Raw genomic sequence first — 19,587 nt, 5'->3', positions numbered from 1 at the left:
TACAACCTAAAAGCATTTTCATCTCAAACCTTAGACATTAAAGACTAACATACACTCCCAGAAATCCAGACTAGAGGCAAACACACGAATGTTACCAAGAAGATAAAAAATAATGCTTTCTTTGGCAAATTTTAAGTGTGTACTACTTCTACCTCACTTTTCATGATCACTGAAAAAACAAATGTTTTGAAATAAATTCAAAAGTAATGAACTTCTTTGATCAGAATCTCAAAACATTTAACACCAGTTTTCCCCAATACTACTGAGCACCTTCTGTTCCGTAAAATATTTGCTTTTTCCTTCATATTTTTTTTAAACAAAATATACACATATTGGATTTAGGGTTAGCTAATACAACACTGTATTTAAAACTATTTTGGAAATGTTACGGTTTATAGCGAGTTCACAGACATAATCAGCTATTAGAACAATTACTCAAATTACTTTGATACTTTTGGAATTAGTCACTTGAACTTTTTTCTCTCTTTTGAGTGAGACACATGTAGGAAGTTAAGTCATCAGTGTTTCAAAAGAATCCCAAGTTTTTGTGATAGTGCAAAGTCAGCTCTTACCTTATGCAAAGACTCAGCAGGATCATATTTTGGTCCTAAAACAAAGATTTTTTGCCCTCTTTTCACCACGCCACTGAACACTCTGGCAAAAGCAATGAAATACTCCTTGTTGTCTGCTTCCTGTTTCACTGCCTTCGAGGTCATGCTGTCTCCTTGACCAGTGAGCTGCTGCTCTTCACCTAACCAGTTAGAAAATAATGTATTAAGCATAAAAACTCTTTCTGCCTCATCATCTGGAAGCAAAAATTAACTTTATATCGTCAGATGTGGTGAATCACAGAACTGTTCCTGTTAAAACAGGCCTTTAAAATCCTGAAGTCCAACCCAGCAGTGCCAAGTCCACCACAAACCCATGTTCTTCAGTGTAACATATTTCAAATATCCCCAGGGATAGTGACTCAGTGACTTCCCTGGGCAGCCTCTTCCAATGCTTTATACCTCCAGTCGAGAATTTTTTCCTCTAAACCTTCCCTGGCACAACCTGAGCACATTTCCTCTTGTTCTACCACTTGTTACCTGGGAGAAAAGATCAACCCCCAGAGCTGTTACCCATAATCCAGTCCTGCTGTTCACACCCTGCTTTTGTACCAAATTTGGTTGTTTGGCATTGCAAGTTACTCGGTTTTTAGCAGCGCATCTCCTTGAAGCCTCATGTCCCTTCAATGACCCCAAGTACCGAGATCAAGCACATTCTCAGGCTAAGGAACATCAATCTATGGCACTATTTCACCATTTATGAACTGTCAGCTTTCTTACAAATCCCCCCTCACTCTTTGTTCATTCCACTATTGCACTTTGGACTGGCACGTGGATGATTCACAATGTGGATTTGTACAGTGCCCCTTGGCAATGCCAAGACACTCCTATTAAACATTTTCCTAGAAAAACAGGCATTAAGGTACCACACACCTTTTATATCACCAGTGTTCCCAGTTACTTCAGGTGAATTTTCACTCGGGGGCTTTTCTGGCAGCTCCTTCCCTTGACTTGCTGCCAGTTTTTCTGCATGCCTTCGTTTGGCAAGTTCACGCCGATGAGCAATTTCTTCTGGAGTTAACGGCCTACATTGCATTTTAAAACATCAGTATTTGGTAGTGTCATTTATTTGAAAATAGACGGAATAACAGTAATCAGAATACTATAATATAAATAAAAACTCATGAAAAATGCCTTTTGTGTCCAATACTATAATTTTAAGTCAGCTAAAATTAGCAAACTCTTCCTCTACCATATTTAGACTTTTGTTTTTCTTCCAAATATAGGGAGATCAAATACTGTGATTTTTATTTACTCATGTTATCTTTATTACTTTAAAATAATCTTTACAGCAAGTACTCAAATTCAGGGAAAAGTCTTTGCTTGTTAAAGCTCCCTTTCATAAAGTGAATAAGCCCATTAAGGCAAAAGATTTAAAACAGACAATAACAACAAAACATAATTTTAATAGTCTGATGCATCCATCTGCTCACTGGTATACTCTGCCTTAAAGCAAAGTGCTTCAAAGTATGGTTTAAAGCAATAAATAATAAAAGATAAAGAATATTATCAACATTCTTACATAAGGCAATATATAGAGACTTGTTTGTCAATGCAGGCATTTTAATCAGCAAAGTGATATTCATTACACATACATGAAATCTAACAGCACTGCCCAAAACTGTCCATTTGATTTTTAAATCTGGCCCTAAATAAAAAATATATGATGTTATCTTCTAATTTAATGTTTTTAAAGATAGAAAATAAATTCAGACACTCGTCATCTTCTCTTTTCAGTTATTACTCTGTTTCCATTAATTTCCCATGTAAACCTAATCATTATAGATACTTCGGTGAATAATCTATTCTGTTTACTAATTTCAATATCAACAAAATCTCAAGTAATGTGCTGTCATGTGCCTACATTAAAAAATAATCTTTAGTGCTGTAACTTAAAAGCCAAAGAAATAATTAATTATGTAGATGTAATTTATTTAATGGAATCAGAATGCTTTCAATGTTGGTTTGTCTTTTTTCTTCTTTTCCACTAGGAGCAATATTGCTTTCCAGCATTAATAAATTTTCAAAATAACAACCAATGTATTTTTTTAATATTATATTAGTATTCTTAATGAAATTCTAACTCCAGAGAAGGAACAGAAGTCTTTCTATTGTAAAACATGCATTTCTACAACACAACTAACACAACAAACTAATCACCAAGTCTCAGACCTTGACTTCAGCTGAAGAAGGTGAACACAATCGTGCAGCAAAACCTCTCCTACAAAATTTGTCCTGCATTTGCTCACATGACAGAGACAAAAGCAGCAATCCTTAGTGCTGAGGTGGTTTAGGATGTTTTCAATCAACTGCATCAAGCACACAGCATTAAAACAAAAAGTGCCCCATTAGTGGTTTTAGCTTGTTGAGTAGCTTTGGACAAGTCACTTCCCCTCTTCAACCTCCACACTTTCAAACACAGGGCAGCATTTCCTGAACAGCAACAGCAGTAATGAATGATAAGAAGAAGAAAATCACAGGAAGCACTAAAGCAGTAAAGTCATTTTTGTTTACAGAAGAACCATATAAATATGATCTCTACTAACAAAAATTTGCACAAAAAATGGACTCACTTTGCCATATCAACTATTGCACACTTTGAAATAGAGAAAAGCTCTGTTAATCAGAGGGCAAAGGTTTTATGTGCAGTCAGTAGAAAGAGTCACTGGACACCTACTCTATTCTTAACTGGATTAATTAGGGGCAGGAAGTCTTGAACAGATTACATGGCTGAGATCAACTCACTGCCAGTAAGATTTTTATTTATATCATAATCAGGATGGTTTCCTACAGATAACACCTTCTGCAGGAGACTTAATTTAAAAAATGAGACACTTTATTAATCAAAATTCTTCATAGAACTTGAAGAAATCACTGGGAACAGTTATCATGTTCATCTTGAACCCAAATGTTCAACTTGAAAGAGTAAGATAAAAATCTCTCTAAAAATTACCTAAGAGAGGTCCTCAGGATAAAATGTCAGAATTTGAAGCACAGACTTTTAGAACTCAGAATCTGGGACAGACACATTGCATGTTATATGAAAGGAGAATGCAAGACAAAATCACCACTTCAAATTTCTTACCAAGTTGTTTTTTTTTTTTTTTTTTTAAAGGAAAAAACCTGTCTCTTAAACAGTCATGACAGAATTAAGAATACGTATCTCTAAAATTTCAAATACTGGTGGTATTTCTGCTTGGTTTGTTTATTTTACAGCTAAAGAGAACGAGGCTTAACAATACAAAATGCAAAGCAGATGGTGGAGAAGAAAACTTTATGATTTTCTTTTTTCCCTGAAGGCAGCTGTTCAAAGTTATTTAAAGGTTTGGAATGTCAGAAAAATTTCTAGAGGAGATGGATTGATAGGGAAAGTACAGATCAGACTGCCAAGGGTGTCATAAACACAGTCTATGCATGATGGCATAGTATACATACAAGGCCTATGTATGCATTCTAACACATTTGATTGTCCAAAAATATTTTTCATTTTTGTAAATAATCCTGAGAATAGAAGATAAAGTTTCCTTGCTTTTTTCTGCTTTATATAGTATTCTTCAAAGTATTAGTATATTTGCATGTCAAATAGCCCAAACCACAAACATTAAAGATTTTTAAGATGCTTTAAGAGTCTGAATGCACTGGTCTAAGTTGTAATATATATAAACAGACGTAGTAATATTCTCATTTTGATAAAAAAAGCAGATTGAGTGTAGGTGGGATTTTAACTATCAGGTACAACCTAGACTTCCATCCTGGTTTCTGTCACCATCGATTTCTATAAAATTAGTCATTCCCAGTAGTATCATTAGAAAACACAAAAAGATAATGTTGTCAAATAAATCCTTATATAGAGTTGTAACACAATCAAGCAGAACAAGCAGAACACAGAACAAGATTAATGCACATAAGGCACTGGATCTGCAACAAAACCAGTTTCAAATTATACCCTGATTTATTCAATTTCTCTAGTTGGCAAAACCAATCAGAAGTAAAATCAATTTTGAACAAAAGCTGCCCACACCAAAAGAAAGATTGCTTCTTCCTTCTTCCCCTCTTCCCCTTTTTCGCTCCATTAGAAAGAACAACAACCTCAATAATATTGGCAGGAAAAAAAAATGGCAACATGTAGTCACACAAGAACCAGCAAATAAAAATTCTGCAGCAGAAAGAGGAAGAGAGATTCCCTGACTCCAGAGAAATGCTACAGGACCCAGACATGGGAACGTGGCACAAGTCATGGAGCTGGGACAGAAGGGTGACCACATCATTACCAACTCATCTTATACATGAGGCAAACAAATGCTATGGAAATAATAATATGGGAAAGGATATAATATACATGCAATTGACATTTAATTGCTGATTAAGGGCATTAGATTTCAGGTAATGTAAGCAAGCTCCTGCTGACTACTTCTATGATTTCCCCAGGAGAACACATTTAGTTCAAACTGAATGAAAACTAAACTTCCTCATGCAATCCAATCCTCTGAACATGACAGCTTTTCTACCCTTTCACATTATCAAAGACAGACTTCAATCCAAAGCAGTTCAGATTGAATAATCAGAACCAAACTGCCGAAGATAAATTTGTCTTTGATAATTGAAGTGTTACGTTTATGTTTTTAACCTCCAGACCATCTTAAAATGAAGCACCACAGTCAAAACATTAACTGATTTCCAAAAGACTAATGGCAATGCCAACAAGTGTCTGTGATGCATCTCTCATGCCATGAACAATGGTTTTCAAGCTCTGAGAATTCTTTCTCTCCATTTGGCTTTTTCCAGTTTAAACTGCATAAGCTCATGGACAGATGTTTGACTTCATATGGTGTGGATGGAGTAAATTCTGGTAACATCTTTAAATCCATTCAATATACAGAGAATTCTGTTCATGACTCTGCTGTTCAGAATTAAGTTCTAGTGAAATCACTGTCTGCTGCTCTGCTCACCTGGCACTCAAAGAATCCTGTCAACAACATCCCTAAGGACAGCGTGGTCAAGAGCAGTTTGCTACATTTCAGTACAATGTATGTCCAGTGGTCTCCCTAATCCTTTAGAAGTTCATTAAATTCCTGGATTAAACTACTTAATGTCTATGGAACAATTCCCATTCACAAACTAATGCACATCTACTAAGATCATTTACTACCAGTTCTATTGCAATGAGACTGGTACACAATTCACAGTAGAAATAAATGTGTTAACACAAAAGGAACAACTGAAAATTAACCAAATCACAACTTACATAAAATTTCATACAACAGTCTTACAGGTCTCTTTCAACAGTGAATACTCAACTGTTTGTATTACATGATATAGCAGTTATTATTCATTCTGAGACATATAATGAAATAAGATATCCATCCCAAGCTGTCACATTCTGCCTGGAAAAACACTCCAGACTGATAGAGTGACCTCTGATCTATCCCACATGCTGAATGTGCAAAAAAGAAAAAAAACTTGAAGCAAAACTCTTCGACAACATTACAAGCCTTACTCTCTTAAGCTCACCATTACACAAACTACAGTGTGTCCAGAGATTCAAATTTCAACCATGGCTCTGTATTTCTTTCTTGGATCAGTTGCCAAGGTCCTTGCCAGATTCAAATGTAATACTATTACTAAACCTATTTCATGATAAACGTACCAGGGGTTTTAATTTTTGAAAAGCATTTTTAGTTATGCAATTGGATGCCAAATTCAGATGCTAACCTGTAAATCTGACAGCCCATTCAGATGATACATGCCCTATTCATTTCTAATGCACAAACTACAATTTCGAACAAACTGCTAATGAAAACAGAAGATAATGGGTTCTGATCACACGGAAGCCACTGCAAGTCATATTGCCTTAAACACAGAAATTGATTTACTTGAAAGAAGATAGCAATTTCTTACAGAGCTTGGAGCTTTATACAGGTTCTCATTTTGTTCAATGTCATTTCAGCTGAAGATTTGGCAAAAATCACAGGATTTGTTTTTCCCAATACACTTTTTATAAAACATTAGAAAGAAAACAAATGAAGCACACTACAATCTGTTTGTTTAAGACATGCTAACAAGCTGTAGCACAAAACAAAGAAACAATTATCACTGTAATTTCATGCAGAATTGTATGGGGAAGTGTCTATTTCAGGGTGACATCTAAGAAAAAAACCAGTCCTCATGTCAAGCTAACTGAGTAGAAAGAAGAACCTTTCATATCATCTGGAGGAAAATAGTAGAGGTATTATAGGTTTTATACCCCCCAGGCAGAAACGAAATATAATTTTAGTGCACTAGCTTATCTGTTCAATAGACTTTTCTTTATTACCACAGGAAAGTAGAAATAGAATTTCTTCAATACACTTTATTTATTTACATTATTCAGGATTATAAGATGGACTTGAGGTAACATAAAAGGTTTGCTTCTGATTGCTTACGTGGCATTACATCACTGTGAGATTTACACATAAAGCTTTACTAAGAAGATGATTTCATCATAAACATATGATATTCAGTTTATATTTTCATAATATTTTACAATAATACCCCTAGTGATTAGTTGGAAGCAATTGCAATTAACTACTAAACATTTCTCTTTTACACTGGGCTATATAACAACATAATTCTGAATCTCAAGAAAAGCAAACTGGTACATTTATATATCCTATACCTAAATTTCAAGCTTGGCTTTTATTTCTACACCTACACTCCAGCATTCTGTCTTAGACTAGGGTTCAATGTCACACACCAGTAGAAATAAGAGAAGGAAACAGCACATGCTGAATGAACACCTAACAGTGCACACAGCAATGCTCTAGAATAAATAACCCCAGGCATCATCAAATAACCATTACATAAAGCAAGTGGAGGAGGGGCCCTAATCTGTTCATCTTCTCTGCCCGACCAACAATTTACATTTTTGTCTGACTTGGTGAGAATTAGCAAATAATTCCAGAAGATCAGACAGAAAAAACTGGAAGACAAAACACTTGCAATTCTCTTTTCTTTACCTGCTAAAAACTAATGACATAGTGGTACCATACAAAAAGTCAATTTTCAAATCTTTCCAAGGAAAGATAAATATAAGCTGACAACCTGCTTTAACTTGACAACGAACAATTTTCCCATGTATTCTGCTATTTAAACAGTAAAAGCAAAATCATACCAGCTTTAGTATAGAATCTATTAATTTTAAAGTGACCTTCAAGGAGATATGAGCTGCCAACAGCAGTCTCAAAGGAGGTTGTTTTAATTAAAAATCCATCCTTTGTTATCATTTACTGTACACACTGGACTTAGAAGAGCTTTTTGCTTTTCCCAACTTATGCTTAATAAGTATTACAAGCAGATGGCAGAAATAAGGCAAACTATAAAAAATTACAAAGTGAGTTTGAATCTTCTAACAAAGTTAGAAAAAGGTAACCTTACCCAATACTACTTCACAAAAAGAGGTAAAAAAGAAAAAAGAGACACTAGCACAGATCCACATTTTTCCCTCTGGAAGTAGAAGACAAGCCTTGCAAAAAAAAATCTGGAGAAAACTCTTCTATTTTTTTACATGCTTTTAACATGCTTAAAACCAATCCTTCCCCAGTCCCACAGGATGCAAATAACCTTAGGTCAGTCCAGCAGTCAAACATCAAGATACACGAGAACACAGTTATGGCTCCTCAAAATCAACACATAAGTGAAACACACAACATGGATGAATGTTCTTCAATAGGAAAATGTGAAATAATTGGTAATAGACATAGTGTAGATATTCTCTGTTTCTCCCCATGTTCAGACATTCTTATGGAGCACCCTCATGGAATGCCAGTTTAAATACTGGACCTCACATGCTCCACTCAAACATCACTCAATTCTGTTAAGCACAATCTTCACTGAGTAACTGTAAATAGCACACAATGACCAATACAATTTAAAATATGCTCAAGAACCACAGGTACACAAAGCTGTACTTTCAAAACACTTGGACTTTGTTCCATGGAGATTGCTTTCCTTCACTAGAACTAACCTCTTTTTCCAATTTCTTCAAGAACTGCTTACCTGTAGAATCCTAACAAATCAAGCACTGAGAAATACATATTTAGCTCCATTGCTGTTTTTCAATTAATGGAAACCAACTGTCACTTCAAAACAAATCTTAGACATTACCTAATCAGCAAGTCACACATTACTAATAATGAGTGATTCCTTCAAAGAAAAACACACATGTGATTTCATTTTAATATCATCTAATTAGTAACTAATTGAATTATTTAATACAAAGGTCACACAAACAACAGAGCAAGACACTAAACCAAAATTTTCAATACACTGAATACACAGAAAGAAAGGAAAGGAACTACAATACTGAAAATTTCTGTGTCTGGCGTATATAAAAACCCTTTGCCCTTATTTCACGCACTCATCACCTCAAAGACTCTTGATTCTCCCAACAAATAAAAAACCAGGTCATTATCAGTGACAGAACAGCCAAAAAGCGATGGCCTCAGTGCAGCTGCCTCTGATAACTGGAGCCCGTCCCCAAGAAAGGAGACAAAGCAGGAATGGCGCTGCTGTGCCACACCTGAGTGAGAGCTCCTGTTTCAGAGACACTTCAGGACAGCACTCGAAGCAAAACTGCACCATCTAGTGTCTGCTCAGTCCATGCACACAGGGCATCCCCTGAGTGCCAACAGACCAAGGAAGATCTCTGGTGGAAGATTTGTAGTAGATAACCTTGGTAATAAAAAAAATTGAAATAAATCTAGTCTAAGTGCAAGAAAAAGATAAGGTAGTAGTAAAGCTTTCAAGTTTTACTACAGTAGCAGAACTGTTTTTCACACAAAGATTATACACAGTTTAATTTAGCAGGAAAAGTATCATTTTCTATATTACTTTGCTGTACAGTCACAATCCCCTCAAAAAGGTAAAATGACCTTTAACATAGAAGGTGCCTACTGAAAATGCTCCAGGGACTTGGAGGGAAGAAAGGTTAAGATGAACCTCATTCTTTGAAGCTCATCAGAGAAGTACATTTCTTCTGCAGAAAAAGCTGGTGGTTAAACTAGTACACTTAAGTGTGCCAGGAAAATGAGATCTAGAAGGACCTACTCCTCAAAGAAAACAGGATGGCTATTAAAACACAAAAGGCTGTAACAAAAAATCTTCCAAATCTCCCAGAAGAAAATCTTTGGAAGTGCATTAATGCCCTTCAGATCACTACAAAAAGTCAGTGAAGAGTTGGACTACTTTAATCAACCCATTTTATTTTGCTGTTGCAATGGACAGGATGATCACTGAGCTGTTATGCCCAGTTGGATGGGAAGTGTTCCTTGATACAAACACAAGCTGCTATGATCATGCCAACACAACCTTGCTGAAAAACCAAGGAAGTTTTACAACTCCATCATTTCCACCAGACGTCCTGAAACTGCTTACACATCATGCATTAGGATGATACCTTTGGACAACTGTACTCTTTTCCAACAGATGTGCTGTATCTTCTAACACAACTGTGATTAAACAAATCATCTCCTGAACTCATTCAGAAAATCTTTACTTGCAAAAAAGACTTTACTGCATTTCAAGAATTTATTCACTATTTTCTCAGGTCTAGACCAACTTATCCATGCCTTCAACATGATTCTTTTTTCCTCAGAAGTAACTAACACAGATCAGAAAGTAAAATGTTACATTTTCCTACCTTGGTTTATTCTGTGGCAATGCCTTTGCATCAACAGGAAACATTTTGGAAACAAAGACAATAACTGGGGCTGTTCCTTCACTACTGCATTTCATAAAAGCTGAAAAAAAACATTAATAGAAGTTATTTTCACTATTTTTTCCCAAAAGCATGGACAAAGCTATGACTTTACATTAATTTTGTAGGCATTATTGTTTATTTCCAGTTTCAACAGATAATATGCTAAAGACAGACCAGCAGGCAAAAGTAGAAAATTCCTCTGGCCTAATCATTTTATTACACTGCCTGTATTTTCAAATATGTTTCACAATAAAAAGAGCAAGACTTCAAAAACAGAACTCTTGACAAAAACATATATATATATACCCCAATTAAACAACTTGAGTTTACAGGCTGATTTAGATCACAATGGAAACCAAAAAATTCATTCAAAATTCATTCAATATATAAGAAATTCCCATCAACCATTTTTTTCATGCAACTTGAAACACATGAAATTCAAATCAGACAATACCATTCAAAACTTCTAACATAGAAACTGAATCATCTTCTCCTACACTTATCCCTTTTATATGAAATATAAAAAGACCACAGAACTAAAGCAAACAAAAACACAAGACTACTAAAAATTAGCAAAATACTCACTAAATGTGCAAGTCCACTACTTGTTCATAACCAAAAGCAGTAAGATCCAAGTTTACAGAGGCAAATTTCTTCCTATTAACTTACACTAATTCAGTGTTGAATACTGTCTGGAGAATACCATGCTTTTAAATGTTCAATAAAGGATGAAAAGCCAGTTTTGTTACCCTGGGAAACAATTCTTAACAGCCTGTCAATTTGACATTCACATCTCATTTTTAATTGATATTTAGTATCTCATCCTCTTAGATTTCTTGAAGCTCTCCTCAAAACACTGCACTATGATTAACAATTAATTACTAAAAGTTTATCGATACACTTGCAAAAACTAAATTCAAATTCAAACCACTGCTGGCTAAAAATAAATGATTTTAATACACAAGTTAGCAAAATATTTAATTCTCAATTACATAATGATTTCTACTGTTCAGAACTAAAAACAAATATTAACCTTGTATTCCTGCAGAACTCCCAGTTTCAGAGTCCTGGAATTTACATGACCTGCAGCCTAAATTGTCTAAAACCCAGGAATATACAGGATGGAAGAAGAATGCATGGCCATAACACTATGACATGTCAATGACAAACATCAACAAAGTTACTGGAAGTGCAATATTTATAAATTTACATACAGATTACTACACATCTTCCAATCCAAAGACAAACAAAACCACCAGGACAGAAACAACGTTCGTGTCAATGGGAGAACACCCACTCACCGCTTTTCAGCTCCCGAGTTTCTGGTGGCAAAGAATCAAATGTCCTTGCTCCAACACACATCAGCTTTTCCACTCTCTCTGCTGGGATGTCCAGAGGACTGGGAATTTTATTACACACCATGGCTAAAGCATATTGTTAAGGGTACATATTTGTATTTTCCTACTGAATGCAACCAACAATAACAGAAATGCTGTCAGTGCTTCTTTAACTGAGCCCCATGCACTAACAGCCAGCAGCAGCAGATCCAAAATCCAGTTCTGTTGTCAAAGTGCATTCAGGTCCCTCTCAGGTCAGCAACAATTTTTTGCCATTTATCAGAGGCAGAGTTAAGGAGGGGTGGCACACCCTAAGTGCAGCTGGGAAATTGAAAACAGCACAACTGGGGCAAGATTTACAGATGCAATTAGTATTTATACATCAATAATTTGTGCACATATACCGTAATATTAAAATATCATATTATAAACAACGGGCACAGCTGACAAACAGCAAAGGCTGATTTTGAATCAAGAAATGTTATGCCTAAAACACAACACTGGACATCTACAGAACTTCATGAACAGAAGACCTATAATACTATTATAAACAAGAGATCAGTTCCTACTTCATAAAAACCACTAAAACTTGAATATAAAGCTACATAATGAAGGTGTGTTGTCAAATTACCTCCAGTTTCCTAACTATCCTAAAAATAAGATGTGCAAAAGCACAAAGTTGGCAGAAATGTAAGAATAATGGAAGATATGTTAATTGTAATGTTATAAGCAAGAAAAAAGGTCCAGCCAACTTAAGCACAGACATTAAAAAAACCCCAACAATAAATTATACCAAATCACATACTGAAATATGTGACCACACTCTGAAGTCTCAGAACTGCCAATAGCAAAAAAAAAATCATATCTTTTTAAGGATACAGAGGACTGCATCAGATATTGGTAGCCACTGGCTACAAATGGCATTTAGATGAACTTTTGGGTCTGCATGCCGTGACTCCCGGGCACCAATTCTCAATCCCAAAGAGGTGACTATCTTTTCTATTTTTTCTTTGTCTCTGTAAGGAAAATAATAAATGGATTAAAAATCCACAGAAACAATATATAACCAGTATCTATTATTTTTGAGTATTTAAAAAAAAAAAACAAAAATCAAAGCACATGGACAGAGATGCCATGAAACCTTTATAAATTTTCTCACCTTTTCATAACAGCCTCATACAGACTCCAAATGTTGTCCAGCACCAGCTGCACAAACAAAGGTTTCTTTCCTTTTGACTGGTAGAAGATAAAAACAGCTCATTACCAGCAACTCCTCATTTTTTTCAATAGGCTTAAGACTACACTTTTCATTAGGAACATGTAAAACCTTTATTCAAAATGAAGAAGTCTGTCTTATAACACTGGTATAAACCAAAAAATAAACATGAAATTTAAAAGTGGAGGACAAGAGTTTCAATTTCAGAAAAAGAACCTGATAAATATAGCACATGACTACCCTGAGCCTGCCTATCACCCCTTTTGTAACTATTAATCATCACCTATGTAAACAGCAAAAAATCATGATTACACGAAAATAGGGAAACCACTCTCTCCTCCCTTAACTTCTAAGGGTGGAAATGCTGAATGTTAGAGAAGTGTAGTTTTCAGACCAGGGCTTCAGTACAGCTTTCAATGGAAATTCCCTATGGCAAGGAAGTTTTTTTAAATCCTAAATCTCAAGATAAAAGAGAATATCCTAAACCATTAGCTGTGGAAGAGCTCTTCACAGAAGACAGAGACCCACTCACTACTCTTATTTCTACACTGTTAATCTTCCTTTTATCTTGTGTGTTTCACTTGATGCTGAAACCTCGAAGCTGCAGTGTCCCTTATTTAGTGAGCACTGTTAGATGAGACTTCCTCCATGCACCACTGGAGTGGTCAATTTTGGAATGTTCTGTGCTCCAAGAGTTGTTGCAAGGCTGTCCTGGTGACTTTATACCTCCAGTAACACTGAGGTCAAGTTTCAGAATGAGGAACAGAATTAGGGGGAAAAAAAAAGTGAACTCCAAAATAAAAACCAGGTTGTATTTTTTACACCCTCCGTACCTGATCACCTTTCATTATCTTCTTTGCTTTTGTGTTTAGATAATAATCTCCCCATAAAGTCTTCAGAAGTACCGCAGGCTTAATTCCAATTTTTTGGCTGTACAGTTTGGCAAAATGTTCAATTCTGAAAGCAAAGAAAACATATCTTGTTGGAAATGTAATGTTTTTTACAGCAACAGCTTATGGGAAAATCACACAAAAATTTCCTTGTTTTACTCCCGCTTTTCCAATTGTCTTCACTTTAGTTCACATTGTTTAACATTTACACCTGCAAAAATATTTAGTCATAACAGATCAAAAACATCAACAGTATTTGAATGGCTTTGTTTTGTTTCAAGTCAGCTTCAAGGCTTTGCTAGAAATAAACATTTGTGTACTGTCCCCTCATCAAAAACTCAAAAGCATAACACAAACCTTAAAAATACATTAGTGATGACTCTTGAACTTATTCTTTGAAAGACTTCCCATGACACATTTAACTATGGTCTAAGACCAGGTTATAAGATGTTAAAAACCAAGCATTCTTTTGAGTCACACTTGAGCCATCAGATGGTGGTAATTATTTTTAATTAACCACTTATGAAACTTCTTGTTGTTTGAATCATTACTTTAATAATGAGTAAACCCAAGAATATTATATGAACTGTAATACCATAATTGTGTTGTAAAGCCAATTGTGTTGTTCAGCAGCCCCCATGAGTTAACAAAAGCAACCTTCTTAGGCCCAGAGAGGGAGTCCTGAACTCCTGAACATGCTATAGTTTCCTTCCTGAAAATGTTCAATGAGCAGTAAAAAAAAATATTTTCACATATTTGCTCCCTGTCCTTGCAGGAAAAAAATACACAGTTACAACTGTAACAATCCCGTTTACAGAACAGTGCTATTTGATAATCTTTTCTTTGAAATTCAGAATTCGTAAGTTTTTACACAGCTAAAAAAGGACCTGTCCATGCCAGCAACACATAAGCTCTGAGTCCTGAACTAGGTCCAAAGAGGTTTCTTTTCCAGAAACTGCCTAAACTCTCAGTTCAGGGAGAACTTTAAAGATTCTCATGCCAGCAGCTCCTACATATATATTAATGGCATTTTACAACACTTGAGAATTATGAGAAAAGCATATGTACTTACCACATTGGATAAGGCTGGCACTGCCTAATAATAAGTTAATTTTTTTCTGCTCATACCTTCAGGAAAAGAACCCGCAACCAAGAAATAGCAGTCAAGACTTTCCATGATTAAGAAAAAGCTCCACTGATCCATATTTCAGCACACAGTATTGTAGCCGGCAGTCCAGAAGAACCTCTTGAAATTAATTAAGGAAAATGTTCTTTTTTCCCCCCTTCATTATATGATTTATCAGAGCCAGGGCCTGACAGCTCAGCAGAAGAAACAATAGTCTTGAAAGATAATTAAACTAAAATAGCCCATTTTATTTTCCCTTCCTTCTGAAGGGCTAAGAGTTGTTTGTGTTGGATAACAAACTACACATGGCACCTGATTTACAGGCTGACTTAGATTTAAAAATCCTGGAGATGATTTTCTTCAAGGGCTCTGCAGTACTCAAGACATTCCCTGTCTACCACGAGCGTTTCCTTCTAATTACAGTTTCAGGATAAAGACAACGCCTCCACCTCGTGGCCAGTGACCAGAACACGGGCACTCCTCACACGCCTGCTGCCCTCCAAACCAAACACTGAACCAGCTCCTGCCCACATGCAGCTTCTGGCATCATCTGCTACAGTCTATCCAAGGGTAGCAAGTAAGGAAATACTGTTTACCAGGCTAGGTAGGACCCTACTGTGGGCTCAGAAGCTCCTGTGTAAGTACAACAGGGATCCCTGTCACTCAGGTAATTTATACACAGCTGCACATCACAGAAAAAACTAACAAACATCTTAAGAAACATGATGCAACTGAAATACTTTAAGATTTAACGGCAGTAATCAATTGTTTTCAAGTCAGTAATTAAATCTCAAACTTACCCAAAACCCCAGCCATCAATTGCACTGGCAAACACCACATTTCCATGTTCTGGTGAAAAATAGAGATGTGAATCATCAGTGTCTTCCAATCCAGTACTCCAGTCATAAATTTGGTCTCCTGGTGATGAGTCTGAAATGCTTTCACTTTCTGCTTCTTTTTCAGCTCTTTCTTCTAACACTTTGGAGGTAAAAAGTGTTCCAGTGACTGCATTGATCTACAGGAGGATATGGAAAAACACCCTCAGATTCATTCACTCTTTCACAACCCTTGCAATTAAAAATATAATTTTCCCACCCTCGAAAACATAAAAAGAGAAGTTTTGTTAACAAGGTAGCATGCCCGTGATTCATTGGGCAATTAAAACACAACTAATTCTACACATTTGAAGACCACAGGAGTTTATGAGACTGACATTTTGTCATAAATACCACGAAGTTTCCAAGTCCAAGTCAGCCACACCAGGACTGAATCAAAGAATAACATGTAACACACTCTGTCTCTCAAAACAAGGAATGGTGAAATAGGAACTCATTTCTGCCAACAAAGCAAACAACAGAGGGCAAAGGGAAATCAGGCAGATAAATGCTGCAAGTGAGCTTGGGGGTAAAAACATTCGAGGGCAACTTAAACTACAATTTAAAAGGTGAAACAACTTTATAGCTACATAAATCCAACATTTGTCTAGCTCCAGTAAGTTTAAGTAATTTAACAGAGGAACAAAACATTCAGCATATTGCTTCTAAAAATGAAGACTTTCCCTGATGACCTGTCAAGAGGCATTTACTACTCTTCTCTCCATCACAGACATTCTGAATGAACCTCAAAATCAATCGGGAGTAAGATGCATTCAATGTTAAAAATCAGACTGGATGCTAGATAGTGCCACAAAATCTGCTGTGTGAAATGACACCTCAGCAGGAATACCTGTTCTAAGATATTCTTGAGGTGCAGGTATGCTTCCTGAGGGGTGAGCTTCAGCTCCACGATCAAGCGGTCGATTTTGTTAATCACCAGGACTGGACGGATATTTTCCAGCCACGCCTGCCGCAGGACTGCTTGAGTCTGAGAAGGGAAGAGTTTTAAAGAAACCCATTACAGAAAGCCTGACAGCACCAAAAAGACAGAACATTTTTCTAAAAAATCAAATACAATTCTAAAATTTAATAAACATATAGGAAAGGACAGGTTGACACTCAAACCAAAAATTTGACTCCCACGGTGTACAGTGTTAGTTATTGAATTCTGCAGAACGGTGGGATTTCACGGCAAAAAACCCCACAACAACAAAAACCAAACTATTTAGAAAAGTAAACCATGAAAAAAAGCAACCTCATTATTTTGTGTATTCTTTTCCAAACCCTGAAATCCCACATAAATATAAATTATTTCCCTTAAGACTTTACTCTATCAAAACATTCAATTATCTGAAAACTGGCATAACCACTGTTTCAACCCTGCATCTCTACACCCATCCACCACTGCTCGGTTTTTCAGCACAACTATGATTTTTACTACTCATTTTCATATCTCAGCTGCATTGTCATTTATTAAAAGTTTTGTAAAACTGCTTAGACAGCTCATCTTTTATTTCTATATAACCCACTTCAGACTTTACCTACTCCCCTCTTTCTCTACTTAACACACTTTATTTCACCTGTGGACAGACTCCTTCAACAGCATCCACCACTATGATGCAACCATCACAGAGTCGAACAGCAGTAGATACTTCTGAAGAAAAATCCACGTGCCCTGGGGAGTCTATTAAATTAATCAGATACTCCTGATCACCTAGGACCAAACAATAAATTAATACTTCAGAACAGTTTTCAAAGATATTTCTTCCAGCCACCCAGTTTTATACTGCTTCAGCTATTATTTTTTAATGTCCTGACACTAACTACACTATAAAAATCCTTACAGCACAGTAACAGGTATCTCAGCAAAGCAGTTAGACTGTACTAAAACTTGGGGGTTTTTGAAAGGTCTTGCCTTTAAGTGATATTAATTCAAGACTTAAGATCAAAATATACGTATTTTTATCTAAAATAAAAGATGAGGCAACTACTCTCATGCCCTCCACTCAGAGATGAGACTGAAGATGTTTCTCGTGACCCTTGGCTGACTTACTTGCCTAAGCCTCTGCAGAATTATGGCCTAACACTGAGAAACACAAAAGTAAAAGTTGCACACAAAGATCACAACAGCAACAACAAAAAGACGGGGAAAACTAACAGAAATATCTATTAAAATTTATACATGCCAGCATCAACAACTTACCCTTCACAAAGTGCAGTGAAATTGCACTAGATTTCATTGTTATTCCTCGGATCTGTTCATCTTCCCTACTGTCGAGGTATCTTAGCTGAGTATAGAAATAAAAGAAAAGACAGTAAGTCTGTAGAAACATCTTCACAACTCACTTATCAACTGTCAGAATATGATGGTGAGAAAACGAGGTTTAGCAAGACTATAGATGGAATTTCTTTAATGATCAAGAATTTACAATCCTAGCATGTCCACAGCAGAGTTCTGTTTACAGTGACAGTGTAACTCTACCTTTCCTGCCAAGCGGCTGGAGATTATTCCATTGCTAGATATAAGGCAGTCAGCTAGAGTAGTTTTGCCTGAAAAGAAAAATAAATCACTTGGATTAAATGAATGTGAACAATGGCAAAAGACGTAACATAGTATATTTTAAGATAGCAACATTAATAAAGACCATAAAACCCCATGAAAAGTACAAATTAACTTTTAAAATATAAATCCAATTACTCCTGCTACATGCACACAAATTTATTTTTGACGAGTGGATGCAAATTTACCTGTCACGACCAGAAGAGCAGTTGAAATAACAAACAGTACATAAGAACCTCATTATAATATGTAATTAGACAAAATATTTGTGTTGTCAAACACTATTTCTACTTATATAGCAAACTTGTTCTATTAAGAAAACATAGAAAAATATTACTCTCCCTCTCAAACATACATTAAATTCATGCCAACATTCACCATCATAGAAAACATTACATTTCAACTATTTCAAACCATTACAGTGTGATGCTCTTTTATGTAAGACAAGCTGAATCAGGCCAAGAAAAAGGTGCATAAAGCAGGTTTATTTTTCTGAATCACGTTCAAGACAGCTTAAAGCTAAATGCACAAAAACCTACGGCTTTAGAACAGTGGACAAAGTATGGCACCACCATTTAAACACACACAAGTCTCCTCAGGGGGAGGAGGCACCAGCACCTGCCTTACCGTGGTCCACGTGGGCCAATATACAGATGTTCCTGATGCCGGACGCCTTCTTCTGGAGGCCAACCATCTTTTCCACGCTTGTGAGCACCATGGCTGGCTAATTCTGCCAACGGAGCAAAGAGTTTTAGTGAGGAGTCAACGTGAGAAAAGGCTTTGGTTTTTAATGACGCGAAGTGCGATGAGAGCTCCGCACGGGGGAAGCCTCCCGCGACACGTGGAGCGCGTCACGAACCCTCGGCCACCGCGGGGCCACCTGAAACCACCACGGGCCGTGGAACGGCTCAGGAGCCCGGCTGGGCCGGGCTGGCAGCGAACACCGAGCCGTTCGCCGCGGCACAAACCTCACGCTTCCCCCCGGCCCCGCTTCGCCCTCCCGTCCCGCCGCTCCGAGCGCGCTGCCCCGGCCCCGCGGCGGCCCCAGGAAGGGCACAGCGCCGTTTGTCCCGTTCGCCCAGGGAGCGAGAGCCGTGCTGGGGCCAGCCCCGCTGCCCCGGCCCTCCCGGCGCGGGGCACACACACCTGCGCCCGCTCCGCCGCCGCTCCCGGAAAGCCGCGCCCGCCGCGCTCCGCCGCTGCCGATCCCGCCCCGTGACGCCGGACGGAAGCCGGGCC

General features: G+C 37.0%; 1 protein-coding gene across 1 annotated transcript in view; it reads right to left on the bottom strand.

Annotated features, from left to right (window-relative positions):
- Positions 1-19,547, bottom strand: part of EFL1 (elongation factor like GTPase 1) — a 64,908-nt gene extending 45,361 nt beyond the window's left edge. Inside the window, exons 1-14 of the mRNA XM_014889730.2 lie at positions 19,495-19,547; positions 18,976-19,078; positions 18,271-18,338; positions 17,992-18,076; positions 17,369-17,502; positions 16,639-16,776; positions 15,714-15,928; positions 13,731-13,854; positions 12,841-12,917; positions 12,561-12,697; positions 11,646-11,768; positions 10,285-10,384; positions 1,482-1,633; positions 573-751 (exon numbers count right to left, since the gene is read on the bottom strand). Coding sequence (XP_014745216.2) covers positions 573-751; positions 1,482-1,633; positions 10,285-10,384; positions 11,646-11,768; positions 12,561-12,697; positions 12,841-12,917; positions 13,731-13,854; positions 15,714-15,928; positions 16,639-16,776; positions 17,369-17,502; positions 17,992-18,076; positions 18,271-18,338; positions 18,976-19,066 — 1,623 coding nt within the window. The 5' untranslated portion in view covers positions 19,067-19,078; positions 19,495-19,547. The remainder of the gene's footprint in view (positions 1-572; positions 752-1,481; positions 1,634-10,284; positions 10,385-11,645; positions 11,769-12,560; positions 12,698-12,840; positions 12,918-13,730; positions 13,855-15,713; positions 15,929-16,638; positions 16,777-17,368; positions 17,503-17,991; positions 18,077-18,270; positions 18,339-18,975; positions 19,079-19,494) is intronic.
- Between the last annotated feature and the right edge of the window lie 40 nt (positions 19,548-19,587).

The sequence above is a fragment of the Sturnus vulgaris genome, chromosome 13 (genome assembly GCF_052056855.1).
Source record: "Sturnus vulgaris isolate bStuVul1 chromosome 13, bStuVul1.hap1, whole genome shotgun sequence".
NCBI classification, from domain to species: domain Eukaryota; kingdom Metazoa; phylum Chordata; class Aves; order Passeriformes; family Sturnidae; genus Sturnus; species Sturnus vulgaris.
Note: the sequence above shows the minus strand (reverse complement) of the source record. Positions and strands in the feature narration are given on the sequence as shown.